At 36.4% G+C, this 16,353-nt stretch overlaps 1 protein-coding gene across 1 annotated transcript in view; it reads left to right on the plus strand.

Moving 5' to 3' along the window:
- LOC140245412 (voltage-dependent L-type calcium channel subunit beta-1-like) overlaps positions 1–16,353 on the plus strand; it is a 127,151-nt gene that overhangs the window by 51,220 nt on the left and 59,578 nt on the right. Inside the window, exon 2 of the mRNA XM_072324988.1 lies at positions 15,922–16,014. Coding sequence (XP_072181089.1) covers positions 15,922–16,014 — 93 coding nt within the window. The remainder of the gene's footprint in view (positions 1–15,921; positions 16,015–16,353) is intronic.

The following is a 16,353-nucleotide window of genomic DNA, read 5'->3' on the forward strand; positions in this document are numbered from 1 at the left end:
GATTAGAAGTATTATATTACATTAATGGCTCTCATTTCCTTGAGATAAAGTCTCAGAACAGAAACAACTGAAAGTAGCATTGAATAGACCATATCTTTATTTAACTGTAATCTCAACTTAGCTTCCAAAGTGTGCTCAATAGGTACGCAACAGCAAAGTCTCAAATTATGTAGCAGGAATCGTTAAAAAGATTTTTATGATTGCATGATATTTAATGTATTATAAATCGTGTAATTTGCCCTCATGTTTACTGTTTATACTTGTGTCTCTGTTGCAATACTTTTCTTTCTTTTCTTTTCTTTTTTTTTGGCCAAAGGGGGGGGGGGGGGGAGGGGGAAAGTCATCAAGATCATGATTATCCATAAGCTACTCTACAAAAGTTTCATGAGTTTGGACATTGTTTAGAGGATGTTCTTGTCATATTATCTCATATAGCTTTCAAAGTGTGCTTACGGTACACCAAAATTGGTCTTAAATCGTTCAGCAGATTTTGTTAAAACATCTTTTTCCTTGCCTGCGATGATTTGCATCCATGTTTAGCCGATGCTTGTGTCTTTTGTGCAAAACTTTTGGCAAAGGCATGTTTATCAATGAGCAACATATTATGACCGTGATAATTTGTATGGAAGTGGATTTTGTCATATTTTTGCGCGGTTTCACCCAATGACTTACAGAAAACAGCCACATACAAAAAAAGAAAAGAAAAAGGAAATGCCTTAACATTTCTATTCCTAGGACTGTTGATTCATCAGTCGATCAATACAAACAGCATCCTTCTCATTGGCTTCAAGCTCATAAAACGCTTATAAATTCTGATAAGTGTTACTTTTACCATTTTTCGTGTTGTATCTGCACCTTTCTTAAAAGAAATGTTTCCTATTGCATTGAGGCTTCGCACTAATAACATTTTCATCAACACACAATTTTTTTTTTTAAATGCGAGCAGGATGAAGGCTGAATTCAATTTTGCAGGCGAAAAAGCAGTCAGAAGTCAGATAAAAAACAAAATACATAACATCATTTTCTGTTCCTAACACTTCCAAAAGATCCCTTCCCTCCACTTCAGCAGCAGCTTTTCTTTGAGTTAAACAGTAGAAGGGAAATTATACAATCATTGGAATTGGGACGATTTGAGGAAGATGTGTTATCAAAGATATGTTCTGATTACTACCGACAAAGCTGCAGCTATAAGGAACTCCTGAAGGAAGTCTGATGCAACGGCAAGACAGGCTGTTATCAACTGGTAGTGTATAATTGCAGGGCAAACAGATTTGACTGCACACAACCCATATCAGTGGCAGATGAGGGCCATTATAGATCAGACACTTGTAATGTTGTATTTCTAAAATATGTGAGGAGTCATGCAGATGATGCTGTTCTAATTGGTGACTAGGAATAAATAGCATTCTTGAAAGACATCAACACAGTTTACAACAAGTGTGAGACTTACCACTCTTCTTTTCGTCAGTATGAAATGAAGTCGGGATCCTGTTTGCTTTAAATTAATCAACTGCAATTTCACACTATCCTAGTCCAGAGTTTGTGGTAAACGCATAGAACGATTTGAGTGTAAGCGAGTTTACATGTTTTACACTTTTATCATTGATCTATATTTTCAGAGATCACATTACATACCTTAAGTATCTGTATTATCGCAAGCCAGAAAATGAAAATGATGTACTTGAAACGGAAGAAAGTTTTCTTGAAATCCAATGACTTTGATTCATTAGATTTTAAATTCATCTTAGGCAAACCTTCAAGACAGTAAAAAAAGGTTCAAGCTAATATTGCAAATAGCCATCATTTATCTTCTGGCGTCCGTCTCAAGTCATGCATGCATTTTCAAAAACCATTTTCAGATTCTCTTTTAAGACCCCATGTAATGACAGATTTTCAGCAAACTAGGCAAGTAGCATCCCAAGGATGACAGACTATCAAGTTGTTCAAATAGACACCATGTCCAAAAGGTCCCAGAACCCCCAAATTAAGGAATCTATCATTAAAAAAAAATCACACACACAAACACACACACACACACACACACACACAAAGTACAACCAGTTATAACAGAGCTAGGTAAAAAGTACAAAGATGAATATCTTGGAGACTGCATAGTTTTAAGTTTCGCAGTTTTATCTTCTTTTCGAAATATTGCACATATATATACATATATAATAATCATATATACTAAATTGTAGTCCGCGTGTTGGTACCAGTACAGAAAAGATGACGAAGTATAGGGTGGTAAACTGGTAATGCATTTCAGTCCAACAGTACTATTTAGTCAGACTAAATTTTCGACGAATACATTCCTCTTTCTTCAGAATTGCCATTGTCGACCTTCAGGAAGACAAAATAATGTAGGCCTATTCGTCGAAAATTTGGTCTGAATAAATAGCACTGTTGGACTGAAATGCATTACCAGCCTACTTCGTAATTATATATATATATATATATATATATATCAACATATGAAGAGTTTGTTTGCAAAACCGTTCAGATCATATTTGCGAAATGGAGATATTTGCGATTAAAGGTCAAGAAAAATAAAGAGAATATTAAGAAAATGTTTGCTTCTTTTAATCATAACTTCAAAAAATTACCTTTATACGTAGTTACCAATATATCATTTAAAAGGTATTATTGGGTACTTTTTGACAGAGACCGTACTACTTCTTCAAAAATGGACTTATCGGTTTTTGCGAACAAACTCTTCATATATATATATATATATATATTAAATACATATAGTGTGAAAAGAAGAGCAAGGTGGACGTAGCTATGGTCAACGTGCCTGTTTATTGCCGCCGAGCTTTCGGTCCCAAACGGACCTTCATCAGGGCTGTAACGATACAAAAATGACTCACTCGTATGGCTACACTAATAAATATATATTCATATATATATACTTATATAAATCTAACTGGCGTGAGTCTATAATAACTGTGTAATCAATCAATCCGTAATTACAGCTGTATATAACATATTCCAATAATAATATACATAATCAATTGCATATTATTGAATACATTTCATATCAAACTCGTGTTATTAATTGAGATGAAGGTATATAACAAAAACACCAATTCAGTATCCTCATCTTATGTGTTGTGTGACATATTCTGTTATATGTTATAATACAACTGTATGTATATGAATGGTTGTGGTATATTAGTATTATTTACCTCATTATACGATGGCCAGATGATGACGCGTGACTGATGTAGTGTATTATATAGCCACTTACGTCTTGCAATGCTGCCACATGCTGTATTATCGTCGACAACATAAAAATGTCTAGTTTGATATTATTACAGTCGCCTGTCACACAACACATAAGATGAGGATACTGAATTGGTGTTTTTGTTATATACCTTCATCTAAATTAATAACACGAGTTTGATATGAAATGTATTCAATAATATGCAATTGATTATGTATATTATTATTGGAATATGTTATATACAGCTGTAATTACGGATTGATTGATTACACAGTTATTATAGACTCACGCCAGTTAGATTTATATAAGTATATATATATGAATATATATTTATTAGTGTAGCCATACGAGTGAGTCATTTTTGTATCGTTACAGCCCTGATGAAGGTCCGTTTGGGACCGAAAGCTCGGCGGCAATAAACAGGCACGTTGACCCTAGCTACGTCCACCTTGCTCTTCTTTTCACACTGAATGTAAATAATGAAGGAGCTACACTGGTACTGTAAATGGTCGAGACCCCTTCTCGCAGTCTATATATATACATATATATATATTTTTTTTTTCTTTTTTACGTGTGGGCACTTATGTCCCCCTCTCTATACTAGAGTTGCTGCTTTTATAAAACCAGAAGAGCATTGAGTAAATACATCAGTGAGTGTATTAGCATACTTTCAAGATTATTGTGGCAAATGCAGGGGTGACCTCCTTGGGGCTAGTGCCAAATAGGGACCAATTTTCACTCTTTCATCTTAGAAAAAAAAAACTGTTCAATTTGTTATCAAACTTGGTAGAATATTGGTAAAATTGGATGGGAACCATTCCCCCCCCCCCCCCCCCCCCCCCCCCGGCCACAGGATGCCCAAAGGCACCTCAAATCTGATCTAGGTGCGGCCACCTTTAGGCTGGGACCAAATTATTGGAGGCCACTGTAGGTGCATTTATCGCTATATAGTGTCATGCATATATGGACATCATGCCTCCCTGGGCCCTGGAGGTCCCAAAAGGCTTCCAGATATGGCCCTACACGTTCCCAAAGTCTTACAATTTCCTTTCTACCAAGTAATAGTCTGTAAACATGCACGGAAGGGGAACTTGGGATACTCGGATGAGGGCTGGACCCCTGGGTCTTTTATTCAGAAAGTGAGTGAGTGACATGGTACCCTGATATGACAAGATCGTCATCTAATGGCCAAACTCATGAAACTTTTGTAGAGTAGCTTATGGATATAAGCTACTCTTAATTAGAATAGACTTATGTATAAATAATATTTATATGCAAATTTGTAGTGAAATAAAGGAAATAGAATGTATTCTACATCAGTGATTCTCAGCAGTAAAATTAAGACCACAGACACCATCACTGGGTACCTTTTACAGATAGAGATATAAGCCTGTAGAGGCATTATGGCGGCCATTTTGCATTTAATTAAATGCAAATATATGCAGAAAATGTATAAAGGGAAGTTTGAAAGTTACTGCTTATATCACAATTGTATTCCCTGATCTAAAAAAACATAGGTTTAGACACCAGAATCTATTTTCTACAGGGGTTTTATGTCCAGATATGTAGCGACTTATTCCTGAGTGTACTACATTAAAGGGAAGATAGGGAAGACTGCTGGATGAGGAGACTACTAGAGGTTATGACGTATGAGTGGACTACAATATCAAGAAAATATAAAGAAAATACTACAAAAATCCATTTTTCATGAAAATTACAAATTCCATCAACTTGATATTGACATATGTTAAGGGTAGCAATTATTCCCCCTGCTTTCTGAAAGCGGTTGGTCCACTGTTCTTTCATAATTCTAGAAAAGTGGATTTTTGTTGAATATCCTTTATATTTTCTTTGTATTGTTGTCCACTCATACTCATATCCTCTAGTAGTCTCCTCATCCAGCGGTTCCAACACCAAAACTTTAAAAATTCATAACTTTTGCATCGATTGTCCGATTTTTCTCAAACTTTCACTGATGTGTTCTACTAATATTGCTGCTTTCACTCAATCCACATTGCTCTTTGGGTTTACCTTCCCTTTAATGATATAGGAAGATACGGGCTTGCACAGGCAATATGGCGGCCATTTTGTATGTAATCATATGCAAATATATGCAAAAACTATACAAAGGATGCTTGAAAGTTGCTAAAGATAACATATTTGTATTCCTTGACCTAAAAAACATAGGTTTAGACACCGGAATTTACTTTCTGTGGGTTATATATCCCGAGATATAGGCATAAATAGGTTGTATGGCGGCCATTTTGAATTTATGCAAATTAGACACTGATCCACCACTCGAATTTTAGGGAACTTTTAATATGTTATTTCAATAGCTCTTCCGGGTCAAATGCAAGTGGAATCGTTTCTGTTGCAATTAGTTGTGGGTTAACCCACTTTTTGTCGTATTTTGACTGGACTAAAATGCATCTGACAGAATCTGACAGAATTTGACATTATGATCATATCCTACATTATGATTACAACCATCTAATGTAAAAGCCTTCACTTGATTGATCGATTGATTTTTTTTTTTTTTTTGCTTTTTTTTTCATACATAAATGGGGAGCAACGCAAAATTGATTAAACAAAGTAACTGAGTAAAATATTGTTTAAATCTAACACAGTTGAAACAGGTAAGCGATTAATTAAAGTGTTCGACATCAGTCTACAGAGAGACAAAATTAAGTCAAGCAGGCATGAAAAATTATGAATGTATGCAATATTAAGGATACTATAATATGAACAATTTTTAGTGAAGACAAAGTTGTTCAGCAAACCTTCAGTAATCATAGCCTTTTCAGGATCAGAGAAGTCTCTTTATCAAAGTATGTTTTACAATCGCAAACCATATTTTTTATGAATCAAATAAAAAGCACTGTTATAGCAGTGTCATAGCAGGTAGATTTATAGCACTGGAGTAGACCTATCAACATTTAATGTAACTGCATCATAATGTATGCACTTTGCTGTAAAGAGTGATAAGACATAACCACAAGTTAACAGTTCCTGAAATGCTGGTATAACCACACTTTACAGTACCTGTAATAAATTCACATGTTCTACTTTTCCGTAAAGGTCAAAGCAAGCTTGTTGACAGATGTGTTATTCAAGATCCCGTCCTGGCCAGTAAAAAGCAGTTTTTTTAATACCAGTCACCTGAAATTTTATCACCAACGCATAACGCTGGTATTTTCAGGTTTATAAACGCATGCATGTCAATAAAGTATCTATAGCATGAGTATGATTTCTGTGAAGAGATAAAAACAAGAAATAGTTAATGGCATGTAAAGAATTTGTCATGTGTGTAGAGTCGGTGTAACTTTCATGTGTTTATGCATTTTAACCCATTGAGGACGGTTTGATTTTGCTACAACATGCATTTCCCATAGACACCTGCCCAAGTATACTCGGGACTCGTCCTCAACGTGTTAATCGATAAGTGTACAATTGTACTTTCAAATCATGCATAGCTCCTAAATTATCATTCCTGCAGAATCAATACTGTGAAAAGGAATTTCATCTTCAGGATAGAAGAACTGAAGGAAAAATATAGTGGCCATGCTCTTATAACCTGTTGTCTCATCTCTTAGCCCTTTTCCATTGAAAATGGTGGCAAAACAGACAATAAAAAAGATGTTAAGACCTTTTCCTCTTGTTTTTCCTGTCTCAGACTTGCATCTTGTATGACATGTGTAAATATGAATTAAGGCAAGTGTGCCATTCTGGCAGACCATGTTAATTTTTTTTAATTTTTTTATTTATTTTTTTGTTTTGTTTTTATGACTGAGCAATTGTGGCAGTTCTAACAAACAGACACAGAATACTATATGTGGGACTGCTACATCCATGTAATCCCGTGATTGTCACAGCAATCAGTGACGGATCCAGGCAGTGGCACACTGGGCGCACGCCCCTCTTTATTTTTTGTTAAAACAAAAGAAATAAAAAGAAAAAATGGAGGGGGATGCTTGTGTGCTTCCGCTTTACAGAATTCCTTGATCTGCCCCTGTGCATGGCAATGAACAAAGGTTAACTTAGGTCAGAATTTCAAAGTTATAAGGTCTAAATCCTTAAATTTCTTTAATTATGAACTGTATTACTTTGTTTCCAGATTTTATTGTAAAAACATGACTCCCAGAGGGTCATTTAAAATTAGGTAGGTCACTCTTGAATGGGATAATCAGTAATGATGCACATACTCGGTACTTTCAGGGACACTTGGAAATTTTGAGCAGCATATGACAGTTACACTGAGTGCTTCAAAACACTGGCCACATGCATTTATGTAGATTAGATACAGAGTGCCTATTATCATGCATGCATGTGCGGTGGTTTTGACTAGGTATATTCAGGGGCCATGCAGCGATGAATTGATCTCCATGCATGATTGCAGCAAGGAATGTATTGTTACAGAGAGATTTTAGCTGGCAAAAGATTGAACAAGTCGTGTCCTTTTGTGTAGTCAGTGGGAATTTAGTGAGATGAAAATAGGTTTGATATATAAATGATATGTTTATCAGTGATATATCTGTCATAAAGCAAAACAAAATCCTTACCTGGTGTTACCCTGTGACTTGCTGCCAGCCAGCTTAGGGCTATGCAGATAAAGAAGTATGAGTGATAATACTGCCTTTCCTTCGGAAGAATTGCTGTAGAACCAATGGAAATACCAGCTAGCTCAGACGTACTGATAAAATGATGGAATACAGTAACACACAGTTGTTATTATTGGGAGAATTATACAGTGTCCAAGCAGAATTTGTGGAAATGCTACTTTCTATTCCCATTCGATGATCAAAATTTGATGTCATCTTACAAGTTCCAGTGATTAGTAATATTACAGGAATCTCACATTCAATCTTGTCATTCCATTGACCAACAGTGTTCAGACAAAAGCAGGCCCTGAACATGAAGAAGACCTTTTCTAATGACACAAAACACAGCAGTAGGTCAAATCTCTTGTAAACCAAAGTTCACATGCTATCTTTTCCTACATGCATAACTCTGGCTTCGTATTCATCACCACGCTCAATAAAAGATTCTTGCCCTAACAGACAAGTATGTTCATTTTCAGGTACAGAGTGACATAATAATCTAGCCCCCATTTTTATACTTCTCTTATATAACACTTGCTCCATATCACAACCATTTCTTTCAGTCCCTCTCAACGGAGCGCCATGTGAGTCTAGTGGTTATCAATAAGATATCTTCAGCTGAGAACCAGAAGGGCATTATCGTGTTCTAAGATTTGAGCGTAGATAAAAAACGAAGCAATCAATTGTCATGAAGTAAAATTAAAAAAGATTATTTGATCAAAAGTTGGTAGATTTACGAGCATTGTTCCAAATATAGTGTAAAATGGCACCCTTTTGGTGTTGAATTGTAACATATTACTGAAAATGAAAATAACTTAATATTGACACCAAAATGTAGAGGAGATTAAGCTCTACAACATGATACCAATAACTCAATACCCCCAAAATTGTGATACAACCCTTCTGTTTCTCAGCCTACGATATGTTCCCTTGCCCACAACTCTGGAATGGTAACTCCCAGCAAATACATTTGACAGAACCAAGAAATTTCTTTTTAAAAATCGTTACTTTTAGGGAACAGCTGCGGAATTTTATTTACACATTACCAAAGGTAGTTTACTTTTCAGTAATGTTCTTTATTGTGTCACAGCACTTTATAACTAGTGTTGAAACAGACGCTTTGTAGGGAAAAAAAAGTGATATTATGTTAGACCTAGGCCTGCACTTGGAACGAAGATAAAACACAAATTGTCATTGACATGTTTGAAGTGTCGTGGCATTCTGCATTGTCTTTTGATATCCATGAGCGTGGAAAATTTTTAAATTGAAGCATCATTAAGAACTGATAACAGCATAGGATTCAGTGCAGTCCCCGAGTGAGTAGAAACAAGTGTAAAGTGACATACTGTAGGTGGGGTTGTTTTATGCTAATGACTAATAGAGCCTGTCATTTCTCTATAGCTCCAGTCCATTTTACAATCAATGATGGTGGCATGTAAAGTGATAGGTAGCAATGTCCTTGTGTGTCATTTCATTGTGCAAAAGCAAAAAAAAAAAATGTAATCAATTATTTTAAATCAGTCCCACCCACGCCACAGTGTGCAGGGTAGTAGTCATCTTTACCACTATGTGAGGTCTTTTTCAGGGAGGTTGTGATTGCAATGGAAAGATATCCAAGCAAGACGAGATAAAGGATGTGGTGTGATGCCACTGTAGGCAAATTCTCAACATTATCACCTTGGTATGTTCATGTGAAGGCATCTCAATGAAGTGAAAGAAACATGAAGCTACATTTCTGTATCTGATTTTTGTTAGCCTTAAATGAAACAAATTAAGAAGTGTATTATGCTGATGCAAATACTGATGTCACATACAAAAATATGTTACCATGGTCACAAGTGTTCATTTTTTTAAGATGGAACATTTAATGAATACCTTATGTCAGCTCCTCACTTAATCCCAGGAAACTGGAATGTCTGACTCTGTTTTTGTTGGTGTTTTTTTTTTTTTAAAGAGCTCCCACTTTGGCAGCCTTCAGAAACATGTTGCTGATTCAAGCCACAGTGGGTTGTCAGTTTGGCCAATTAATATTTTTTTTTTCATTCCATTCCAAATTATTATTTCAGCTGTATCATCTCCAGGTTTTCTCATAGATTGTATCTCTGGTCATCAGAAGTAAAAAAAAAATGATCCCAGGGCTCTTATGACTGTTTCAGAATGATGTGGTAAATAACAGAGAACTGACATACATGGAAATAGTTTAGCTACTCCGATTGCTGTTCATTCCTTTTCTGCATGTGGTACTTCTGTCGTATATGATATATTTATAAGTTATATCATTCCGAATTCTGACTTGAATATAAGATGAATTCTCAGCACAGGTACGGGTTGACAATTCCTGACCTAGTGAGGGAAGTTGTCTAACATTTGTAGAAAATTTAAGATATAAATTTAAGATATAAAATATAAGATGAATTCTCAGCACAGGTACGGGTTGACAATTCCAGACCTAGTGAGGGAAGTTGTCTGACATTTGTAGAAAATTTCATTTGTTTTTTTCGCACAAATGAATTATATCAATTTGTCTATTATATCACAATGGAGAGCTATGACTGATCAGTGTATAGAAGGGTGCCTTGTAAACATCAGTTGAATTTGTGAGCAGGGGAAATATTTCAAATATATTTATGTCAAATATTTTGAAAACATCAGTCTGTCAGTGAGAAGATGTATGTTTTGTTTGTCAACAATCTTTTGCTGTCATGGCGATGGAATAACTTGACATATCAGATAGGTGCTGTCATATGGCCAAGTATTGTAGGTTGTGTAATATTTATTTAATACCTACATCAACAAGACATAGAATTATGATGTTGTTATCTAATTGAAATGTCATTGAGTTCATGCCCTTGTAGATAGATGTCCTTTTTTCCTGTGAACAGCACAAACAGAACTTTTTTTTTTTTTGCTATTTGAAACTAATCAGACTTGGGAATGTAAAATCATAAAGTGAAGTTTAATGGTTCTAAGCTGAAAAACATGAGATTCGACATTGAGTGGTTTTAATTCCCATGTATTCTGCAGAATTGAACAGAAAGAGAACTGTCTATTTTGGGATGCAGTTCTTTTAGACTATACATGGCTACCAATCCTTATGAGTCCTGATATATTATGGCCTCTTCTTTTTCACCATCAAGATCTGTTTGATAGGGACATGTGTGATAGGTGTGAAAGGGAGATAAGTTTTAAATATAAACGCTTCCCCCCTACAACAATACTCGGGTTATAAATGCGAATATTCCAAGAGTTTGTCTTGAAATCATTTCACTATCCATACTGCACTCTATCTAGATTGGCTAGTTAATACGTCATAGGCCTCATGACGTGAACGTGTCTCGCAGGCAGAGACTTTTCTAAAGTCTATTGTATAGTGAAGATCTCGTCTTGTTCCGAGCTACAAAGCTACCGTGTATTATACCACAGCGAGTGAATGGATCTCTACTTGCGTATCACTGGATTAGATAGGACAAGCAATCAAGGCTGAAATGGTAGTGACCAATCAATGGCTTTCAGATTTTTAGGTCCTTTATGTTAAAAGTTAATGAAGAAGTACCAAGAACATCAAGCTTTTTGATGTGCTAAATATATGCTATATAACTATATTTACAATATATTACTATAGACTGTGCAAATAAAAGGCAATATTCTAAATGAATGCCATTGTAAGAAAAATTATAAACCACACACTTAGCATTCTTTCAGGATGTAAAAATATCAGAGTAAAGAGACTTTATCTGAATCTAAAGTATAGAGTAAAATAACACAAATTCCTTAATATTCAAAACTACTTTGATTCAAAGTAGTACTTTGACCTGATATTTTAAATCATGTTTACCTGGTAAGTGTTTCTTTGGTTAGATGAATCATGTTGTTGGTTGCTTGTGATGTAGGACAATAATATGCATTAATGCCCATTTTGCTTTCAGGGGATATATGAATTAAATAATGCAATCAATACCAATGTAGGTGTAACTCAGGGACCGTCTTGTTTATGTTGATGTGTAAGGTTAGATGGGGGGGGGGGGGCTAAAAAAAATAACAACAACAACAACAAATGAATTTGTAATATTCCTCTTTGTTATGTAGATTATTTCATAATCTATCAGGATAAATATTAAAGAAATAAAAGGTTTGTGAATGCCCACTGTTTTGTGACTAAAAACAAGCAAACCATATCTGGAACACTTTTGATACTGAAATTGTTACAGTTTGCATTTTTATTACCCTTTTTGGCAGTGCCAACCAATGGAGAAAATCTTGATTTAAAAAAAGTGATTTCTTATAATAATCCTCAAACTGGTTGTTGTTCAAGGCACTTTGTTTTGAGTATTTTCAAAGTTATAGTGTGACTGTGTGATAATCCTACAAATGATATCATTATGATAGCAAGAATATTCGTGTTTAAAATATGATCCACTCATGGTGAGGAAAAGGTTGATATGTGTCTAATAGCAGGACATCAGATCTTTTGAAATACAAGTGCAGATCCTTGTCAATGAAATGAGTAAAGACTTTGCAAGAGGTCATTATAGTGATGATGATCTAAATAGAGTATGGTGCATCTGGTAGATGTAACGAAGCTACCTTTGGTAGTTTGTCATGCAAGCCGTGCACAGATTTGCATTTTTGTTTATTGTTGTGGAGGAGTGCAATCACATGTGCATGTCTAAACCGGTAGAGGGAAGTAGCCTCTGTCCCTCCGTTCGTCCGTCTGTCTGTCAGTGTGTCTGTGTGCCGTGGAATGACTGACACTCGGAGCATGTCAACTATTTAGTATCTCTCTACCACTCTCGCTGGCATAGACTTGGCTGGTGTACAATGTGTGTGAGAGCTTGGGTAGTCATATGTTCCATCAAGCTATGTGTGTCTGTGTGTGTGTGTGCATGCTGAATGTGTGGTGGCTACTGGGCACAGCGGAAAAGTCCAGGATGGTGACGTATTATTTTACCGAGGGCTGAATATTAGTACTCAAGTTCGGTACTCAACACTACCATGCTTGGTATTGATGGACTATTAAGATATTTATTAATCCCATGGCAATGATTAGATAATGTCATTGCCATATTTAGAGCTGAAGTGCTATAGTATAATTCAGTCAAATACCTGTATATATCCAACATTGAATGATATTCTCCACATGGGAATTGACAGAAGCTTGGATGTATCACATCTTGTGTGTGTGTGTGTGTGTGTGTGTGTGTGTGTGTGTGTGTGTGTGTGTGTGTGTGTGTGTCATAGTTATCCAAGCACTCTTTTAAAGTGTGAGGTGTGTACCGCACACCATATATGTTGCCCCATTTTAGGATGTCTGTTCAGCTGACGTTAGTATTTTCACAAGAGAATGAGAAAGTTATTCTAGGATTTAAAGTAGGTGTTCACTATGATCCGCACTTTCATTACAAAAAAACAACAACAAACAAACAAAACAGTGATATTCATGAAATGCACACTACACTGGTAATGCAGCATATGATCTTCTTGTACCTCTGACATTCCTTGGAAACAAAGGCTTATAATAGGTCATTATAGCAACTCGAGTGTCAATGGTAAAACTATCCTCGGGCTACTGTATATGCCGAATATTTCGCGAGGTTTTTATTTTCACGAATTTTGCGAGTCAGCTGCTATGCGCGAAATTAAAAACATGTGAACATGTTCACTCTAATACCGATATGAATGTGACGTACGTGTTAACATTTCTCCATTCAGTACACGACTCCACGATCGCGAATTTAACCACTCGCGAAATTGTCGGGAAGTCTTGATTCACGAAAATTTAGACTTGCGAAGTATATGGCGTATACAGTATATCAGCACCAGCACAGGCATTTTTAAACTCTCTCCCCAAAATCGCAGTGGTGTACTGTCATTCACATGTGGAATGGATAATTGACTTGTCCGACAAGTAATTTGTTATGTGAGATTTCCTTGCTTGGTGTAATGACCAATGTCAAGACTACACAGAGACTGAAAAAAAACAATAACAAAAAGCAGTGTGCAGTCTGACATTATCACATGATGCTAGAACCAGTCCTCAAAAAAATATCAAGCTTGTCACACACATGGCATTTCTGATTTTGTTTATCATACCAAGGGGGGAAACTGTTCAGGGGCGGATCCAGGGAGGACCGCAACCGGCGCACGCCCCCCCCCCCCCTTTATTTTTTGCTGAAACAAAAGAAATAAAAAGAAAAAAATGGGGGGAGGGGTGCATGCGCCCCCCCTTTAATTTTGTAAACACGCCCTCTTTACGGAATTCCTGGATCTGCCCCTGCTGTTGCATGTGTTTCTCCTCCTTTGCTTATTGTTTGGAGTCAGGTGGCACTGTATCAATGCAGTCAGATGATGTAGAAAAGAAGAGACTTCTGATTTTCACTTGATGATTGTGTTGGGATAAAGGTACAGGAGAGAGTGTCCATCAATCCAGGTTGACGTAGAAATCCTGACTGCAGAGAAAGATTTGCGTATTTCAGGATGGTGTTGGTCATTGAAGAGTGAGAAATTCCACCCATCTTCCCTAACTTTTCTTGCCTAAAAAACAAAAACAAAAACACTTGGCTTTTTGCACCTTGCTCTGAATCCTAGGATGGCAGCTACAGCAGAGTTAGCCTTTAAACAAGGCGACTCGCTCTGCGTGCCCCCGTATAGCGCGTTTACCCCACAAACCTGTTGGCCGGCGAGTGGAGCGAGCCGCCTTTATCCACTCGTTCATCAGGGATGTGTACTTTTGTCGTTGTTGTTGCTTTATATTCTTTGACAAATTTGCGTACAAATTTGACGCAGAAAATACACACGGCACCAAGGCAACCCGCGCGCGCTTGCTAACAAATTTATATTCTTTGACAAATTTGCGTACAAATTTGTTAGCAAGGGCGCGTGGCTTGCCTTGGTGCCGTGTGTATTTTCTGCGTCAAATTTGTACGCAAATTTGTCAAAGAATATAAAGCAACAACAACGACAAAAGTACACATCCCTGAACGAGTGGATAAAGGCGGCTCGCTCCACTCGCCGGCCAACAGGTTTGTGGGGTAAACGCGCTATACGGGGGCATGCAGAGCGAGTCGCCTTGTTTAAAGGCTACAGCAGAGTCTGAGACTAAACCTTTTAAAACCCATTGAGGACGGACTGATTTTGCTACAACATGCATTTCCCATAGGCACTTACCCAAGTATACTCTGAACTCATCCGCAGTGGGTTAATATTTTCAACTGTCCATAATGTGTTCACAACCATAAACCAATAATCAGTCACAAATATTAGTAATGAGTAGCAATGCCTCAGGACTCAGAGCTAGTTCATTCATTTGACTCAGCAATAGGTTGCAGTTGGCTGTCAATATTATTTTCACTTGTACTGTGAAACATAATCATGATATTAATTGTCTGACACATGTTATTTTTGTATATCATCCTTACTAGACATCATGTATTCTCACTATCAATGCATGAGTTATTTGTTTGTCGGAGTATGTTTTGTTCTTTCAAAATAGAGTATCCCTTTGCAGATCATACAGTGAAGTCATATTGAGATTCTAGGAATCCTATCTGGATTCACCTACCAGTATATTTACACCTACAAGCTCTAACTCTCAATCAATATCTGCAGTACATTTCATCATTGTTCAGGGGCGGATCCAGGAATTCCATGAAGGGGAGGTGCCTTTACAAAATTAAAGGGGGGTGCATGCGTCCCCCATTTTTTTTCTTGTTATTTCTTTTGTTTTAACAAAAATAAAGAGGGGGTGCCCAGTGCACCCCCCTCTGGATCCACCACTGATGTTGTAAAAGGAATTTGTATTTTCCATTTATATGTCATCAGAGTGCTGCTAGCTTTCCATGGATGAGAAGTGAGACATCAGTATGATATACATTCACATGGATTTGTAATAATTTAATGTTTTCCTTTCTCAGAAAGAAGACATTTGCAACCACTAGACCTTTTTTAGGAAATTATTCTATAAAAGAAGAATTATTTTTCTTTGTTAATATTTTTTCTTTTTTTATAGCAAAAAGTTGATGTTTTGACTAGTTCAAATATATGTTGTTTGTCTCATATGCATTTTATATAATCATTGTTTCAATTGATTTTTGTTCATTGCAGAATTCAACAGGGAAGGGTACAAAGAAGAAGGGAAAATTCAAACGTTCCAATGGAAGTTTTTCAGACACAAGTTCCAATAGTCTACTTCGACAGGTATGTCATGCATTACCTTTTTATTTTGACTTTGAGGTGTTTCAGCGACCATGCAGAAGTATGCATTGAGAAAGCATTGTACAACATGAAAAGGGGAAAAAATTAAGAGGAATTGTGGATGTATATGACTTGAAGAAAGACAGGCAGATAAAAGATGCGATATATAACTATACTCTGGTAATAGAAACAATGAAATAAAGTGAGTGACAATGTAGATTTTGCAAGTGAGTATAAACAGAAAAGGCCTGCAGATTTAATTGACTCAGTGGAATCAGTTAAATCTATAGGCCTTAGAGGTTTTCAACTGCTTAGAGGCTTTGGTAATTTGTGGCATAGAAA

This window comes from Diadema setosum, chromosome 22 (genome assembly GCF_964275005.1).
Source record: "Diadema setosum chromosome 22, eeDiaSeto1, whole genome shotgun sequence".
Taxonomy (NCBI): domain Eukaryota; kingdom Metazoa; phylum Echinodermata; class Echinoidea; order Diadematoida; family Diadematidae; genus Diadema; species Diadema setosum.